The sequence below is a fragment of the Leptonotus elevatus genome, chromosome 14 (assembly GCF_054856555.1).
Source record: "Leptonotus elevatus isolate MCC_2025b chromosome 14, RoL_Lele_1.0, whole genome shotgun sequence".
Taxonomy (NCBI): Eukaryota; Metazoa; Chordata; class Actinopteri; order Syngnathiformes; family Syngnathidae; genus Leptonotus; species Leptonotus elevatus.
Genome location: NC_141252.1, coordinates 19,865,996 through 19,880,915, shown reverse-complemented (window position 1 = coordinate 19,880,915; position 14,920 = coordinate 19,865,996). Strand labels below are relative to the sequence as shown.

The 14,920-nt window shown below is 43.9% G+C and overlaps 2 protein-coding genes across 2 annotated transcripts; both read right to left on the bottom strand.

The window, feature by feature from the left end:
* Nucleotides 1-1,792: 1,792 nt before the first annotated feature.
* LOC147163261 (uncharacterized) lies at nt 1,793-6,885 on the bottom strand. Its single transcript, XM_086095198.1, has 4 exons — nt 5,724-6,885; nt 3,267-5,054; nt 2,824-3,167; nt 1,793-2,043 (listed from the first exon to the last, which is right to left on the bottom strand). The coding sequence occupies exons 1-4, from the start codon at nt 6,812-6,814 to the stop codon at nt 1,793-1,795; spliced, it is 3,474 nt and encodes a 1,157-aa protein (XP_085951324.1). The 5' UTR covers nt 6,815-6,885.
* Nucleotides 6,886-7,382: 497 nt separating this feature from the next.
* Nucleotides 7,383-12,973, bottom strand: LOC147163260 (uncharacterized). The gene is made up of 9 exons (XM_086095707.1): nt 12,848-12,973; nt 11,424-11,504; nt 10,411-10,597; nt 9,931-10,024; nt 9,555-9,769; nt 8,840-9,107; nt 8,522-8,676; nt 7,689-7,927; nt 7,383-7,507 (listed from the first exon to the last, which is right to left on the bottom strand). The coding sequence occupies exons 6-9, from the start codon at nt 8,918-8,920 to the stop codon at nt 7,452-7,454; spliced, it is 531 nt and encodes a 176-aa protein (XP_085951833.1). The 5' UTR covers nt 8,921-9,107; nt 9,555-9,769; nt 9,931-10,024; nt 10,411-10,597; nt 11,424-11,504; nt 12,848-12,973; the 3' UTR covers nt 7,383-7,451.
* Between the last annotated feature and the right edge of the window lie 1,947 nt (nt 12,974-14,920).

Sequence of the window (14,920 nt, the reverse complement as noted above, 5' to 3'; positions counted from 1 at the left end):
ACACAAGGCTTTACAGTGAGAGCCATAGCAAGGATGCTGGGCTGTTCCTCCTCATAACTGCAGAAAAAAATGAAGTATTTCCAGATTTCAGCCAGAGACAGATTTACTAACATTCATGATGTTGATTTAGAGGAGCGTGTCAGAAGATTGCACAACCAATTTCCAAGATCAGGCTCGGAAGTAAGCTTACTGCAGCAAATTACCTTTATTTATATCATATCATTTATTATGTACAGTGTGAAAGTGTAATTTATTCATTGTGTTGAATTCTGGACCTGTTTCAGATGATGAGGGCATACCTGCATGCTGATGGGATTGTAGTACAAAGAAAAAGAGTTTGAGAAACTCTCAACCGCATTGACCCATCTGCTGCAGCCCAGAGATGGAGCCAGACTGTGGCTAGAATAACCTACTATGTGCCCTTTCCTAATAGTTTGTGGCACATAGATTGCCATATGCGTCTCATTCGGTAATAATGGATCATGCGTATCTTGTATTTCTGTGTACTTGTGGGAGAATTAGACAGCCGTATTGTCTGGACAGTACTGATTCAATTTCATTGCAAAGCAATATAATCTCTGCCAGTAATCCCTGACACCAAATAAAAGAACAACTCCCTAAAAGTAAAACAGGGACGAAAAAGTAGTATTAGTCAAATCTGTTCCACAAGGCCATTCTGTCTCTATCGTTATCATCATCCTCCTATCACCTTTTTACCTCCACCAATGAGGTAATGTGATCACAAGGGATTCTTGGTTTTTCCTGTTGGTTAGCAAGATAACCCATAAAGTAATGTACAGATTTAGATTATGTTTTCAGGTAATGTCCATAGGTGGAATATGAACAAGTGATCATAATTTGGGGATGATCTGGCTCACCGTATATATCCAGGAATTAATTTATTTGAAAGTTTATGCTGTGCTTTTCCAATTAATCATTTTATATAAAATATTAATATCATGATAATGAAGTATGATTTTCCTGTGATGAAGCAGCCATTCTTGTTTTTTTATTTGTTTTACAGGTGGGGGTTTGTGACACATGCTGGTATTGATGGTAATTCCAGGCTTATAACATACATCCACTGCAGCACAGACAACACAGCTTTGACAGTGTTGAAATATTTTGTCCAAGCCACTTGTCTGCATGGGTTGCCCTACAGAGTAAGGTCAGACCATGGTGGGGAAAACACTCTGGTTGCTCTTTTAATGAACCTTCTACAAGGAGAAGGACAAGCAAGGCACATTACAGGCCAATCTGTGCACAACCAACGTATCGAGCGCCTTTGGAGAGATGTTTTCCATCAGGTTGTGCACTACTTTTACATGCTTTTCTATTCGTTTGAAAATTAACAAATATTGAACCCCGAAGACGGCATTCACAAAATGGCACTACAAATAGTGTGCAAGCCAGAAATTCAAAAAAGACTGGATTTATTCAAGTGTGGTTGGAACAACCATAGGATGAGACCAGCAAACAACCGTACTCCAACACAAATTTGGATGGAGGGAATGTTAGCCAACAGTGAGGAGGACTCAACAGCTCTCAACAATGTCTTTGGAGATTACCTTTATAGTCAAGAAAATCTGGAAGCCGCTTTGGCATGACACGGCATACAGCTCACCCAGTTACAAGCAAACGATGAAGACCTTGAACGAGCAGTGGCAGCAGGATGTTCAAAATTCAATAAACAAGATAACAGATTTGAGAGACAAGTATTTGGTGTGCACTACAGAGTTACAAAACATTCTAGACAGAACATAAATGTAGCCCACTGCCTGACTGACAATGATTACACCTTTCCAAATCCGAAAGAGTCTCCTATTGCCTGGGAAAGCATCTGATGCAGTTCGTCCTCCTGAGTAACACCTCTTGGCAGGTACAAGCACATCATGCAGGTTGATGCATAGGGCAAACGGCGCATGCCCTCATGCTGTTCATAGAAGTCGATGCAGAGTTTGCTCTGAAAGCCAAGTGCAGGAACTTCATCTGCTCCAGTGATAAAAATCAGAAGGTCTTCAAATCTCATTTCAGTTGTTTTGTCTGGAAAAGGAAAAAAAAAGAGTAACACCTGCATTCTGCTGGCATCGAGACAAAACCCTTTAACTCCAAAATAGTCAATATTCAGGAGACCCCCAAAATAGCATGTTTGTACAACTACTAGCATTGCATCACAATAGAGAGTTAGCTAGCCATTTTTAAGACTTGAGGTTGATCAACAATTTGTAAAAATAACACCCACGTGTGGATTGACCAATAGTAGTGATTTTTGAAATTTTAATTTACAAAATTGTGACTTAAGAGGTTTTGGCCTAACGCCTGCTATTTGTTTATAAAGTCAAATTTAAGATCTGGACTGTATATATTGTATTTCACATTGGCCTTGTGTAAGCAATGTAAGGTATGTGAACATACATGAAAAAAAAAAGTTATATTTGATTAAATTACATTTTGTAAGCACTCGTTTTTGTCACGATCTGTCACGGTTGAAGTTGGCTGTCACGAAACGGAGTGGAGGACCCAAATGCAGGAAGGTAGGAGAGCCACGGCAGTGATGCTGATAACTTAGTTTTAATCAAAAACAAGGAAACACAAAATCACGCCCGAGGGCGGATAGAACAGCGAGTAGTGTGGGATACAGAGTAGCATCACGGAGTAATAACCCGACACTCCTTGCTGCTTCTGTCAGGCTTTTATCTTGGCCTGACGAGCTAATGGGCAGCAGGTGTGTTTGGCGGGATCCGCCCTCCAGCTGTTTCCCCAGCAACTGCAAGTGAAAACAGAAACAGCTGCCCCCAATCATGACAGTACCCCCCCACTAACAAACGCCCCCAGGCGGACCACCTGGCAGAGAAGGGTGCGACGAATGGAAGTCACGGACAAGTGACTGGTCCAGAATCCAGGAGCGGGGGATCCACTGGCGGTCCTCAGGACCGTACCCCTCCCAGTCGACCAGATACTGCATCCCCCTGCCACGCTTTCGAGAGTCCAGTATGGCCCTAACCGTGTAGACAGGCTGCCCACTGACGACCCGGGGAGGCGGTGGGGGCGCGGCCGGCGGGCACAATGGGCTGGCAGAGACAGGCTTGAGCAAGGACGTGTGGAAGACTGGGTGCACCTTGAGTGTGGGTGGCAGGTTGAGCCGAACTGCCACCGGGTTGATCACGGAGTCGACTTCAAATGGGCCGACAAACCGAGGCCCCAGCTTCTTGGAACTCCCCGCTAACTGCAGGTCCCGAGTGGAGAGCCATACCTTCTGTCCCGGTCGGTAGGATGGTGCTGGGATCCGGTGCCTGTCCGCGAGTCGCCTGCTGCGGGCCCTTGTGCGGCACAGGGCCTTCCTGGCGTCCCGCCAAACCCTGCGAGCCCGGCGGAGGTGGATATGGACCGAGGGAATGGCAACCTCGCCCTCCTGGGAAGGGAACAAAGGGGGTTGATAGCCGTAGGCAGCGTTGAACGGGGACAAACCTGTGGCAGAGCACACGAGGGTGTTGTGGGCATATTCGATCCATGGAAGGTGGGATGCCCACGAGGAAGGATGCTGATGGCACACACATCGGAGCGCCGCCTCCAAGTCCTGGTTAGCTCTCTCCGTCTGCCCATTTGATTGGGGGTGATAGCCCGAAGACAGGCTAGCCGTAGCTCCCAAAGACTTGCAGAAAGCCTTCCACACCCGGGACACAAACTGAGGCCCCCTATCGGAGACGAGGTCGGATGGGATCCCGTGGATCCTGAATATGTCCCTTATCAGGATATCCGCCGTTTGCAACGAGGTGGGCAATCTGGGCAGGGCGATAAAGTGCGCCATCTTGGAAAACCGGTCCACCACCGTAAGGATCACCGACTGCCCGTTGGAATGTGGTAGCCCGGTAACGAAATCCAGCGCCAAGTGCGACCAAGGACGATGGGGAATGGGCAGGGGGCGGAGCTGACCGGCTGGCATATGGCGAGAGGACTTATTACGAGCACACACCGTACAGGACGTGACATACTCTTTTATGTCCTTGCGTAGCCCTGGCCACCAAAACCTCTGTGCTATTAGGGACAGCGTTCGACCCACCCCAGGATGACATGCCACTTTTGACACATGCCCCCACTGCAGCACCTCTTGACGAAGGTGTGTGGGTACAAACAACTTATTCCCAGGGCATGCTACCGGGGTCTGCGTGTCGCCAGTTGCTTCCACCACCTTTCGCTCTACCTCCCACTGGAGGGCTCCCAACACTCTGTTCTCCGGCACGATCGTTTCGGGTGGAGACCCCTCGGCGGCTGGACCGTGCATGCGGGACAAGGCATCCGGCTTGGTATTCCGGGCTCCTGGTCGGTAAGTGATGATATAATTAAAACGTGTCAGGAACAGGGCCCAACGTGCTTGACGGGGATTTAGTCTCTGAGCGGACCGGAGGTACGACAAGTTCTTGTGGTCCGTGAAGATCTGGAAGGGTTCCGCCGCGCCCTCCAGCCAGTGCCGCCACTCCTGAAACGCAAAAATAATGGCCAGCAGCTCACGGTTGCCCACATCGTAGTTGCGCTCCGCCTGGTTGAGCCGGCGTGAGAAGAAGGCACAGGGATGCAGCCTCTGGTCAACCGGGAACCGTTGGGACAACACCGCCCCCACTCCCGTCTCTGAAGCATCCACCTCGACCACAAATGGAAGAGCCTCGTAAGGGTGTGTCAAAACCGGTGAACGTGAAAATAATAATTTTAATTTAACAAAAGCGGCCTCAGCCTGCTGAGTCCAAATAAACGGAATCTTGGTAGACGTCAGCCTCGTCAGAGGTTCCGCTTTCATGCTATAGTCGCGGATGAACCGACGGTAGAAATTAGCGAACCCCAGGAACCTCTGCAAGTGCTTTCTTGACGTGGGTGTTGGCCACTCGACCACGGCCTGGATCTTGGCCGGGTCGGCTCTCAATTGACCCCTCTCCACAATATAGCCGAGGAACTGGACCGAACTGGTGTGAAACGCACACTTTTCTGCCTTCACGTATAGCCGGTTTTCCAGCAGTCGCTCCAAAACCAGCCGAACGTGTTGTCGATGTTCTGCTAGATTTCTAGAGAAAATCAAAATGTCGTCAAGATAAACAAAACAAAAGTGATTAAGCATGTCACGCAAGACATCATTAATGAAACATTGAAACACTGCGGGAGCGTTTGAGAGGCCAAAAGTTCTAAACGATGTTTTCCATTCATCGCCCTCCCTTATCCTAACCAGATGGTAGGCACTGCGAAGGTCTAATTTGGTAAACACCGCAGCAGAATGTAATGGAGCAAATGCTGACTCCATTAGCGGTAATGGGTATTTGTTTTTAATTGTTATGTTATTCAGACCACGGAAATCGATGCAAGGGCGTAGAGTCTTGTCTTTTTTCTCAACGAAGAAAAATCCTGCCCCTAGCGGCGACTTAGAAGGCCGAATAAGCCCGGCAGCCAGCGACGTTGTGACATATTCATTAAGGGCTTGGAGTTCCGGCTTGGCTATTCGGTACAGGCGTGTACTAGGCAGTGGTGCGCCAGGAACCAATTCTATCGCGCAATCATAAGGTCGATGCGGAGGGAGAGATAAGGCCCGGTCTTTACTAAAAACTTCCTGTAAGTCGTGGTATTCTACTGGCACATTTTCTAGGTTAATAGATTCCATTATTGCTTTAGCTGGACTACGGTGGTGGTTTACGGCTGACTGCAGGCAATGTGAGTGACAAAACAAGCTCCATCTCTCTAACCTAGGCATGCCCCAGTTTATGTCAGGGTTGTGCCTGGCCAGCCAAGTCAGACCCAGGACCACTGGGGCTGACCTGGAGGGCATAATGAAAAACTGTCTAGTCTCCACATGATTTCCCGATAAACGCATATGTAGACTCTCTGTTCTATGTGTAATCACCCCCAAGAGGCGCCCGTTGAGGTCATACATCTCCTTGGTTTTCTCGAGTCTAATCACCGGACATTTCAAGATGTTAACAATTTTCGGGTCGACAATACAATCATCAGCCCCAGAGTCCACCAAAGCCGTCATCTTTACATTCACCCCACCCCATGTCATTTCTCCTGACAATTGGAGCCTTTTAGTGTCCAACTGGCCATTTGGGTCACCTGATCCCGTGGACTGGGTATACTCACACTGGTTGTTGCGTCGGGGTTGAATGGTTGTGGCTGGAACGGGTGCGACGTCCCGACGTCTATCAGGCCGCCTCCAACATGTGGCCGATTGGTGTCCGGGCCGACCACAATATTGGCACGCCTGATCTCTCCACCGGTTCCTGTGTTCCGCTGCAGAGAGCCGTCCTCCCCCCAGCTGCATAGGCTCGATGCCATCCTCCGCAGGAGGGCGTCGCCACGAAGCGTCGGAAGGCGAGACGCCGAAGAAGTGCCCCGCGGACGTGGTCGAAACCGGCTGAGCGGCAGTGTCTGCTGCCTTAGGTCGTCGCTCCTCCTCCCGTTCCCGCTGCCGCTCCCGCAACCTGTTGTCCAAGCGGATGGCCAGGTTGATGAGTTCCTCCAGGCGGGACGTCTCATCCCGTGCCGCCAGCTCGTCCTTGATTCGCGGGCTGAGTCCTCGCCGAAAGATCCCACACAGCGCCGCTTCGTCGTAACGGCTCTCGGCCGCCAAAACCCGGAAGGAGATGGAGTATTCTGCCACGGACAAGTCGGCCTGCTGGAGGTCCAGCAAGCGGCTGCCCGCTTCCTTCCCTTTTACTGGGTGGTCGAAAACGTTTCTAAATTCTGCCAGGAAGGCAGGAAATGAAGCTCGGAGCTCTGGATTGGCTTTACTGACTGCCATCGCCCATAATGCCGCCTGGCCGGAAAGTAGGCTCATTACAACGGCGACCTTGGCGCCATCGTTCGGGAAAGTGTGCGGCTGTTGATCGAGAACCAGGCTACACTGGTGAATGAATTGTTCACACCCACCAATTTCGCCAGAGTAGCGTGGAGGATGGGGAATATTGGGTTCCCAAAGAACAAAGTTGCCAGCTGATCGGGACACGGAGGAGACAGGTGACGCCCCGGCTGGTCGTAAGTCTTCCGCGGCCGTGTCTTCCGACCTCCGCTCCACCTTCAAGGTGAGTCGCCCGATCTGGGCGGTTAGCGTCGACATTGCCTCCTCCAGCTCGCTGAAGTATTGCTCGTGCTGTCCGAGTAAACGCCCATGGCTGGCCATGGCCTGGCACAGGCTGTTGGGGTCTGCGGGGTCCATTGTGGTCGGGTTATTCTGTCACGATCTGTCACGGTTGAAGTTGGCTGTCACGAAACGGAGTGGAGGACCCAAATGCAGGAAGGTAGGAGAGCCACGGCAGTGATGCTGATAACTTAGTTTTAATCAAAAACAAGGAAACACAAAATCACGCCCGAGGGCGGCTAGAACAGCGAGTAGTGTGGGATACAGAGTAGCATCACGGAGTAATAACCCGACACTCCTTGCTGCTTCTGTCAGGCTTTTATCTTGGCCTGACGAGCTAATGGGCAGCAGGTGTGTTTGGCGGGATCCGCCCTCCAGCTGTTTCCCCAGCAACTGCAAGTGAAAACAGAAACAGCTGACCCCAATCATGACAGTTTTGGTATGTGCATTGTCTTCAAATTGCAAAACATCTCACAATAACAATTTGTGGTATATCAAAGTATATTTTAAGCGTGCCATTTTGTTTGTGTAGGGCATTATATTGTATATTTGGTGCTACAAATGCTTAAGATACCTTCAATCATATTCAAAATAATTTCCCAGCTGTAGATGGTGTCCTCCTCTGCCTGCCGATGGTTGGATCCTCTGATACTGTAATTATAAGTGAGGAGGGCTTTGAAGGCTGCCTTTGACAGAGGTTTATGCATGTTGGTGAACAAAGGCAAGAAGGCAATCCAGTTTTGCTTGACAATGTCCCACAACTTTCCGAATGCGTTTATTCCCTCTGTGAACTGGTGTATCATACTGGCAGTTCTATAAGACAACAGAAATAAACCATGCACATTAAAAAAAAGAATGAATAACTGGGCCAAAATTCATATGACTGTATTGTTTGTATGTAATAACTTTATTTTTACGTCATAATTATCTTTTTATATTGGCTTGGCATTTTAGCATTCATGACCAGGACAGAAAGAAAACAAAATCCCTATACTTGAACCTTTAAAATATTTAATTACATCTCTCTCTAGTTTTGTAAATGACAAAATGTCCAACTGTTGCTCTTCTGGGAGATTGTGTCTGTCTCTGTAATTTGTAACAGTAACATTATAATTTTTTTTATTGGTAATTTGCGACATGCGGTTGTATTATTGTTGATACTGCAAAACCATCAAACTGTCCCAAAAAAAGTACATTTATATTAGTTATTGATTAAAAAAAAATTGCAGTTCAATATTATTTTATTTATGTTTTAAATTTCAAAATATAAGCTACTAAAGGCAGGGTCAGTTTAATATAGACACATAATTTTGTAAGTAGTAGTATACTGTAAATTCATGTTTTGGAGTGGCACTGTTTCATAGTGTTTAAGGATGTGAATCTTGTTTACTTTGCGTATGTTTTTACCTGAGAAAGATGTAGTGCTTTACCACATATGCATAGATTTTTGGTATGTCTTCAACATGAGCATTGAATATTCCTGGGATGCCACACTCAGAAATCCAGTCCCCTAAGTCATGACGGAGTGTTGTCATGTCCTCGGTTGTCTTGCACTGTTGAATCTTAGAGAGAAAGAAACATGAGTGGGAACAATGCTGCTCAGTCTCAGATTGACCTTTGATTTTTTTTCCTACCCCCAGAATTAAATGCAACAACTGGTGGCAGATTTTTATTTTTATTTTTTTACAAATCTCAATACATGTTTACATGATAACCGTTAAGTACCCTCATGACTTTGCTTTGCACATCTGGGTCAGGCAACACATTCCAGTCAAACTGCTCCAGTGCTGGCTCCTGGCCGCACATCAACTGAAAGAGGCAAGGATCCAGGGCCTTGATTCATGGACCACCATGAGCAACTGACCAAGCAATAAGTTTGCCACCTCTGAAATATTTTTGCTGGTCAAGAGGTTTTTGGTCATAACTAAGAAAGACCTGACCGGCCTTTCCCTCAAAAATTCCAAGAGAGGTCTGTACCTCTATCATCAGGAGTCTAGGAAAACAAAAAAATACATTAATTAAACTTCCGAACTGTTTACGCTCACTAGGGTTGCAGGCATGCTGGAAGCCATCCCAGCGGTCTTTGGCCGGAATCAGGGTATCAACCCTGAACTGGTCACCGGCCAATCGCAGGATACAATACACATAGACAAACAACCATTCAGAGTCACAATTACACCTACATAAATTTGGAGTGTTCAATTGGCCTACCATGCATGTTTTTGGAATGTGAGAGGAAACCCACACAGGAACCGAGAGAACATGCAAAGTTGCAAACTCCACACAGGCCGGAGCCACAATCAAACCATGAACCACAGAACTATGAGATAGACATGCTAACCAGTGCACAAGGATGCCTGGACCAACAAATTGTATTACTGTGCTGTTCACCAGAATAAATGTTTACAAAATATGTATAAAATGGTATTGGCATTCAGACCTGAAAAATTCACGCTGTGTTCCCCCCATATCATCTGCATCTTCTCCTACAAACTCAATGTGTGGTGGATGGCTACAACAAAAACTCACTCGAGAGAGTGCTTTAATGGCACTCTCTCGAAGCTTACTCCTTCTGATACAAATGGTGGATGCCATAGTGCCAGAAATGTGATCCTCGTGATAAGTCCTCAAGATAGTGGCAAGATCCACTTCTTCCTAATATATATGAAAAGAACAGTACATTAGAAATGAATGGTAGAAACACTGGTAGAAAGGGGCAAAATCATTAATTCATAAAAAATTTAAATGCAGTCAAAAACGACAACTGAAAAATGTTTACATTTTCCCCATGTTCTGTTTAAAAAGTTATAACTTACTGGAGGACTGTCATTTTCAAAAGGATCTGCAATGATGTCATCATCTCCCCCATCTTCTTCAGTATCATCAATAAAAAAGTAATTGACAGGAGTCCTACAAAATATGATTACACAAGTCATAATTACACACAGGAATCCCGGAGACCTAAACTGTTTGTATTATACAGGTACTACATTGTGATTTAGCTAGATGTACTGAGATTTCATTTATGCATGTGTATCTCATTTATTGTGCATTCAGTCTTTTTTTTTCACAGAAATTTTGACTACTCCTTTGTTTTCTGTATTTGTCATATAGTTTCATAACTATCGTAAAGGAAAAACTTTGTGTTGTCCGGCATAATCGATAAGAGAGGGATGTTTAGCTCTCTTTCAATATACAGTATACAGCAAGGGCACAGCACAAGTGTTGAGGACAGAATTGACATTGAATAGAATACAATGTAACACGTGGCTCCTGTTTCTAAGCCTACGAAATACCTGTTCATAGGTTCCAAACATGTTGCTCTGTAGAAGACCTTGAACAATATAAATGGTGCATGTGATAATGGCATAAAATGATAAAGCCTATAGTCAAATTTCTAGAACATGCTCAATATGACTGATTATTTATCATCACATCTGGGGTCCCAGCATTGAGTCACTGTGCAGGATCCAAACTTGACTCCTGTTGGAAAGAGTTACATTCGTACTTACATTCAGCTCTCTTCTATTGAGGTGTACACAGAAAGGGTGACTTCCAAATAGAGATGCACAATAATGCTATTTTCAAACAATACCGATAAACCAATAATTTAGAAAGTGTCGATGTCGATAACCAGTAAGTAAGTTGATAATTGTTTCCAAAATTAACTTGTGTGAGTTTACTTTTGAGTCCTACTATAATTCTAACATACTACAAATACAATGAAACATTGTGTAAAGCACCATGAAACTGAATTTTCTTGATATCTCTGCTTCAGACAACCAGTAATCCATTTTGAGTTTGCCAAAACAAAACAGTCATGTTTAAAAAAAAAAATGCAACAAAAAACTGTAAGGGTAACATTTTGGGGAGACACAGTAAAGAAAGCCCACAATGGCGACTGCCATGTCGCCATAATGCATCTTCTGTGAACACAAGATCGTGCGCATTACGACGTGACAAATATGCGATACTACCATAGAGGAGGGGAGTGGTTGAGGAGTTGGGCACAACCACAACAGATGGAGCAACGTGACATGATATTAATATTGGCGGATTTCTTTATTATCTGGTTTATGTATACAATGTCAAATTGATTGATAATTGCTGATAATTATCAGCAGATTTCTTTATTATCTGGTTTATCTGTTTGACGTCAAATTGGTCAATAATTGTCGATAATTATTGGACACCGACATTATCGTGCATCCCTACTTCCAAACGCAAATCATTAACATTTAGACCACCATTTTCTTCAGTCTGAATTATCAAGTACACACAAAATACAGTATTGTTTACAAATACTTACGAGTACTGCGTTGAAATCTGTCCTTGGTGCACTTACTTCATTGTCCATGGATGTAGGCAAAGACTGGGAACTTGCACTACACTGTAAAAAAAAAAAATACAAATAATAATAAATAAATAAAAATAGTCAAATAACAGAAATGTATTCTTTCTCATAAAACATGCCATTTAAGAAACAATACTTGGAATTTCTTTCTTTTTTCTTTTTATTACATCCTGGAGATAACATCCTCCTGTACAAATCCATTTAAATCTGCTGTCGAGATTCCTCATTGACCGCTGCAACAGCTCAGCTGGGATAGCTGGGATTTCATCATTGTTTGATTGTAAATGGCATGTTTTAAGGTTTCAATTACTATAAACAAAATATGTTTCTTCCATCACACTTGGTTTTATTGGATTGTTATAAAAAAGTTCCCATTTTTTTGGTCACCCTAACAGTATAGGTTATGACAAAAAATAATGTGATTCAGCTTCCAAAACATGTCAAAAAAACTGTTGAAAAACTAGATATTGGGTTTAAAATTGCAACAATTTACATGATGGTACTGTAATTCATTTACCGTATATAGCACTTTTCCACCTTATGATGCCCTCAAACAGCTTTACATTTTGACTACTCATTCACCTTCTGATGATGCAGGATCAGGAGTTCAGTATATTGCTCAAGGATACTTCATTATGGTCACAAAGGGGATCAAACCCACAATTTAATGGATACTAGCCAACAACTTTACCACTGAACCACGTTGCTGCTGTTTTTAGCAATTTTAAATCACATGAAATGTATACTTAGTTGGTAGTGCTGATGCCCCATGGCATCCCTAAATCAATTGCAATTATTTGCTTTGCATATTATTTATCCTCTCATATTTTCCCCTTTCCCTATGCCTCTTTAGATGTCCTTTCAAAATAAATGCTAATACAATGTCAATAAATGCTACCATCTAGTCAACTAATTAAGAATTTATCGTACAATTATAGATTTTTTTGTATTAATTTCTCAGAAATGGTAAATGTCTCTCATTTTTAAAGGGTTTTAAAGTTGCATACATTTGAGAGGTTATTCCCTTAAATAACAGACAAATATTTGAGGAATTACGATTTATTTGTGGACCAATTTTAACAATAAATATATGCATTACTAATACGTTTTTCTGTAAAACAACAGAAATATTAAATTGTGAAATATAGTGTCAGAGTTACAAAGATTTTATGTTATTTTTACATTCAGGTAAGAACAGTCTATTTTTGAAAATTTAATCTTTTTTTTTTTTAAATAGGAAAAACCTGTAAATTCAAATAAAATAAATATCAAAATTCTGTTTCTTTAGATTAAAAAATATATATTATTACAATGTAGAATTGCTGTTAGATGTGACAAATGGCAAGTGTATTGGTACTCCAGGAAGTAGAGAGCATGACCTGAGGGACTGCAGCTGAGGCTAGAGGTCCGAGAGCTGATAATGAAAGGGATTGAGATTGAGATTGAATATTGTGTGAGATTTCTGGTTCCGGTCTGCAGGCTGTTGTGGTAGCAGTGGAAGAAGCAATTGTCTCTGGTGTCCTTTCAGATTCAGTGATCTAAGTTGACAACAGAAACTGTCTTATTAGTGAGTCACTACGCTAACATAAAAAAAGGAATGTTTGATCATTACAAATACAAACACTAACCTCTATTGGCAGTGAAATATTTGTCTGGGGAAGAATATATAATCTGCTTCTGCCAACTGCTTTTCTGAGGTCCTTCAAAGTATTGGCCTGAATTTTACTCAGAAGCCTCGATTTGTCAGCTCTTGCCAGGTGAACGCCAACTACGTTTAGGCTAACAGAGGGAAAGCTTTGGCAAATGTAGTTATTAAACTCTGGAAGAGTCCATGATAATTGCACATAACATCGAGAGGAGGCTGCCCCTAGTAGCTCATGACTTGGGGTCCCTGGAAAACAATAATAAATTAAAAAAATCTAACAATATAATATCAGTACTGGTTCAACAAGTTTATACATTTTTTAAAATCTGGCTAGCTATTTAATTGTGCTATTTTTTTATATATATATATAGATTAATTTGTTATACTGCGTGTATGCAAACGTTTGTTATGTCTGTGTTTGTGCAAGAGGATACCTCATGATAAAAATGTCACTGGCATAAAACTGCCAGAATGTAGTTAATATTTTTTGAAAAAAGCACTTAGTATTTTTTATATTTAACGCTACAATACTGCACAACCAACGAAGCAATAATACACATAGATTTTCTGCATACACAAAAAATAAAACACAAATACAATCTCACTGTGCAAATCAATAGTGAGTACATTACCCAAACCAATTCTGGTTAGTTTACAGCATTGTGAAGCCGATGGAACAGCGAGATGATCAGCATTTGGCAACAGAAAGAGCCTTACTCTCCAGATTCCATTTGTTCCTTGTGTTTCTGTATTAACAATAATGTGTTAATGAGATGCAATTGTCAGTAGCACATTCGGCAAAATGGGGTATCATAATCTCATCATAAAGCTATACAAATACAGTAGATTATGGGACGTGGGGTAAAAAATAAATAAATTTAAATTCCGTGACGACCCTCTGGGGTGGTGTAATTGTTTTTTTTTTTTGTTTTTTGTTTTTTCTTTTTTTTCTTTTTAAGAGCTCAGTATTGTTCATTCGGAAATGTCATCATCATTGCTCTTTTTTTTTTTTAATATATATATATATATATATATATATATATATATATATATATATATATATATATATATATATATATATTTTTTTTTTTTTGTGTGTGTGGGTGAGTATGTGTATGTGCGTGCGTGCGTGCGTGTATTTGTTAGCTCACCAGAAAACCTATTAGAAAAAATCTCATACCGTTCACCTAAACCGAACACCAGGAGACCCGAGGGGACCGAAGAAAACCAAGGAAGGCGAAATCCAGCACCGACCAGACACCCCCCACCAGAACTCCTCCCCAGCCCAAGAAACATCCAGACCCCAACAAATCCAAAAAACATAAAATCAGGGAGGCCTCAAGAGACCAAAGGAGAGACCGAGAAAAGGAAGGAAGGACAGACGAAGCCGCGTGAGATCCGCAGACACCAGCCTCCACCGATTCAATAACCTGAGGAGGAAACAGATTGTGTCTGAGTTTCGGTAGATGCTGGTGTGGTGGATCTGGCATGCATGAAAATCTCCACCAAAGAGGGGAGCCGACGACCCCCGCCGGAACAGAGCAAGCGCAACACCTCAGGGCCCCCCAGGCCGCGGCAGCGCCAAAGGACGACCCCCGGGCCCCGCCAGGGCCACCGGCCGGAGAGCAAACCCAGGAGCAGGAGCGCCCCCCGCCCCAACACGGCCCGCGCCCCCGGCCCAACGCAGCGGGACGGGGCACTGCAGGCCCACCAGGCACCCCACCGGCCCCAACCCCCGCCCCCCCACGACCCCCCGCCCCCCACCCACCCCCGCCACCCACCCCAACCCAGCCCCAGCCGCCCCCAC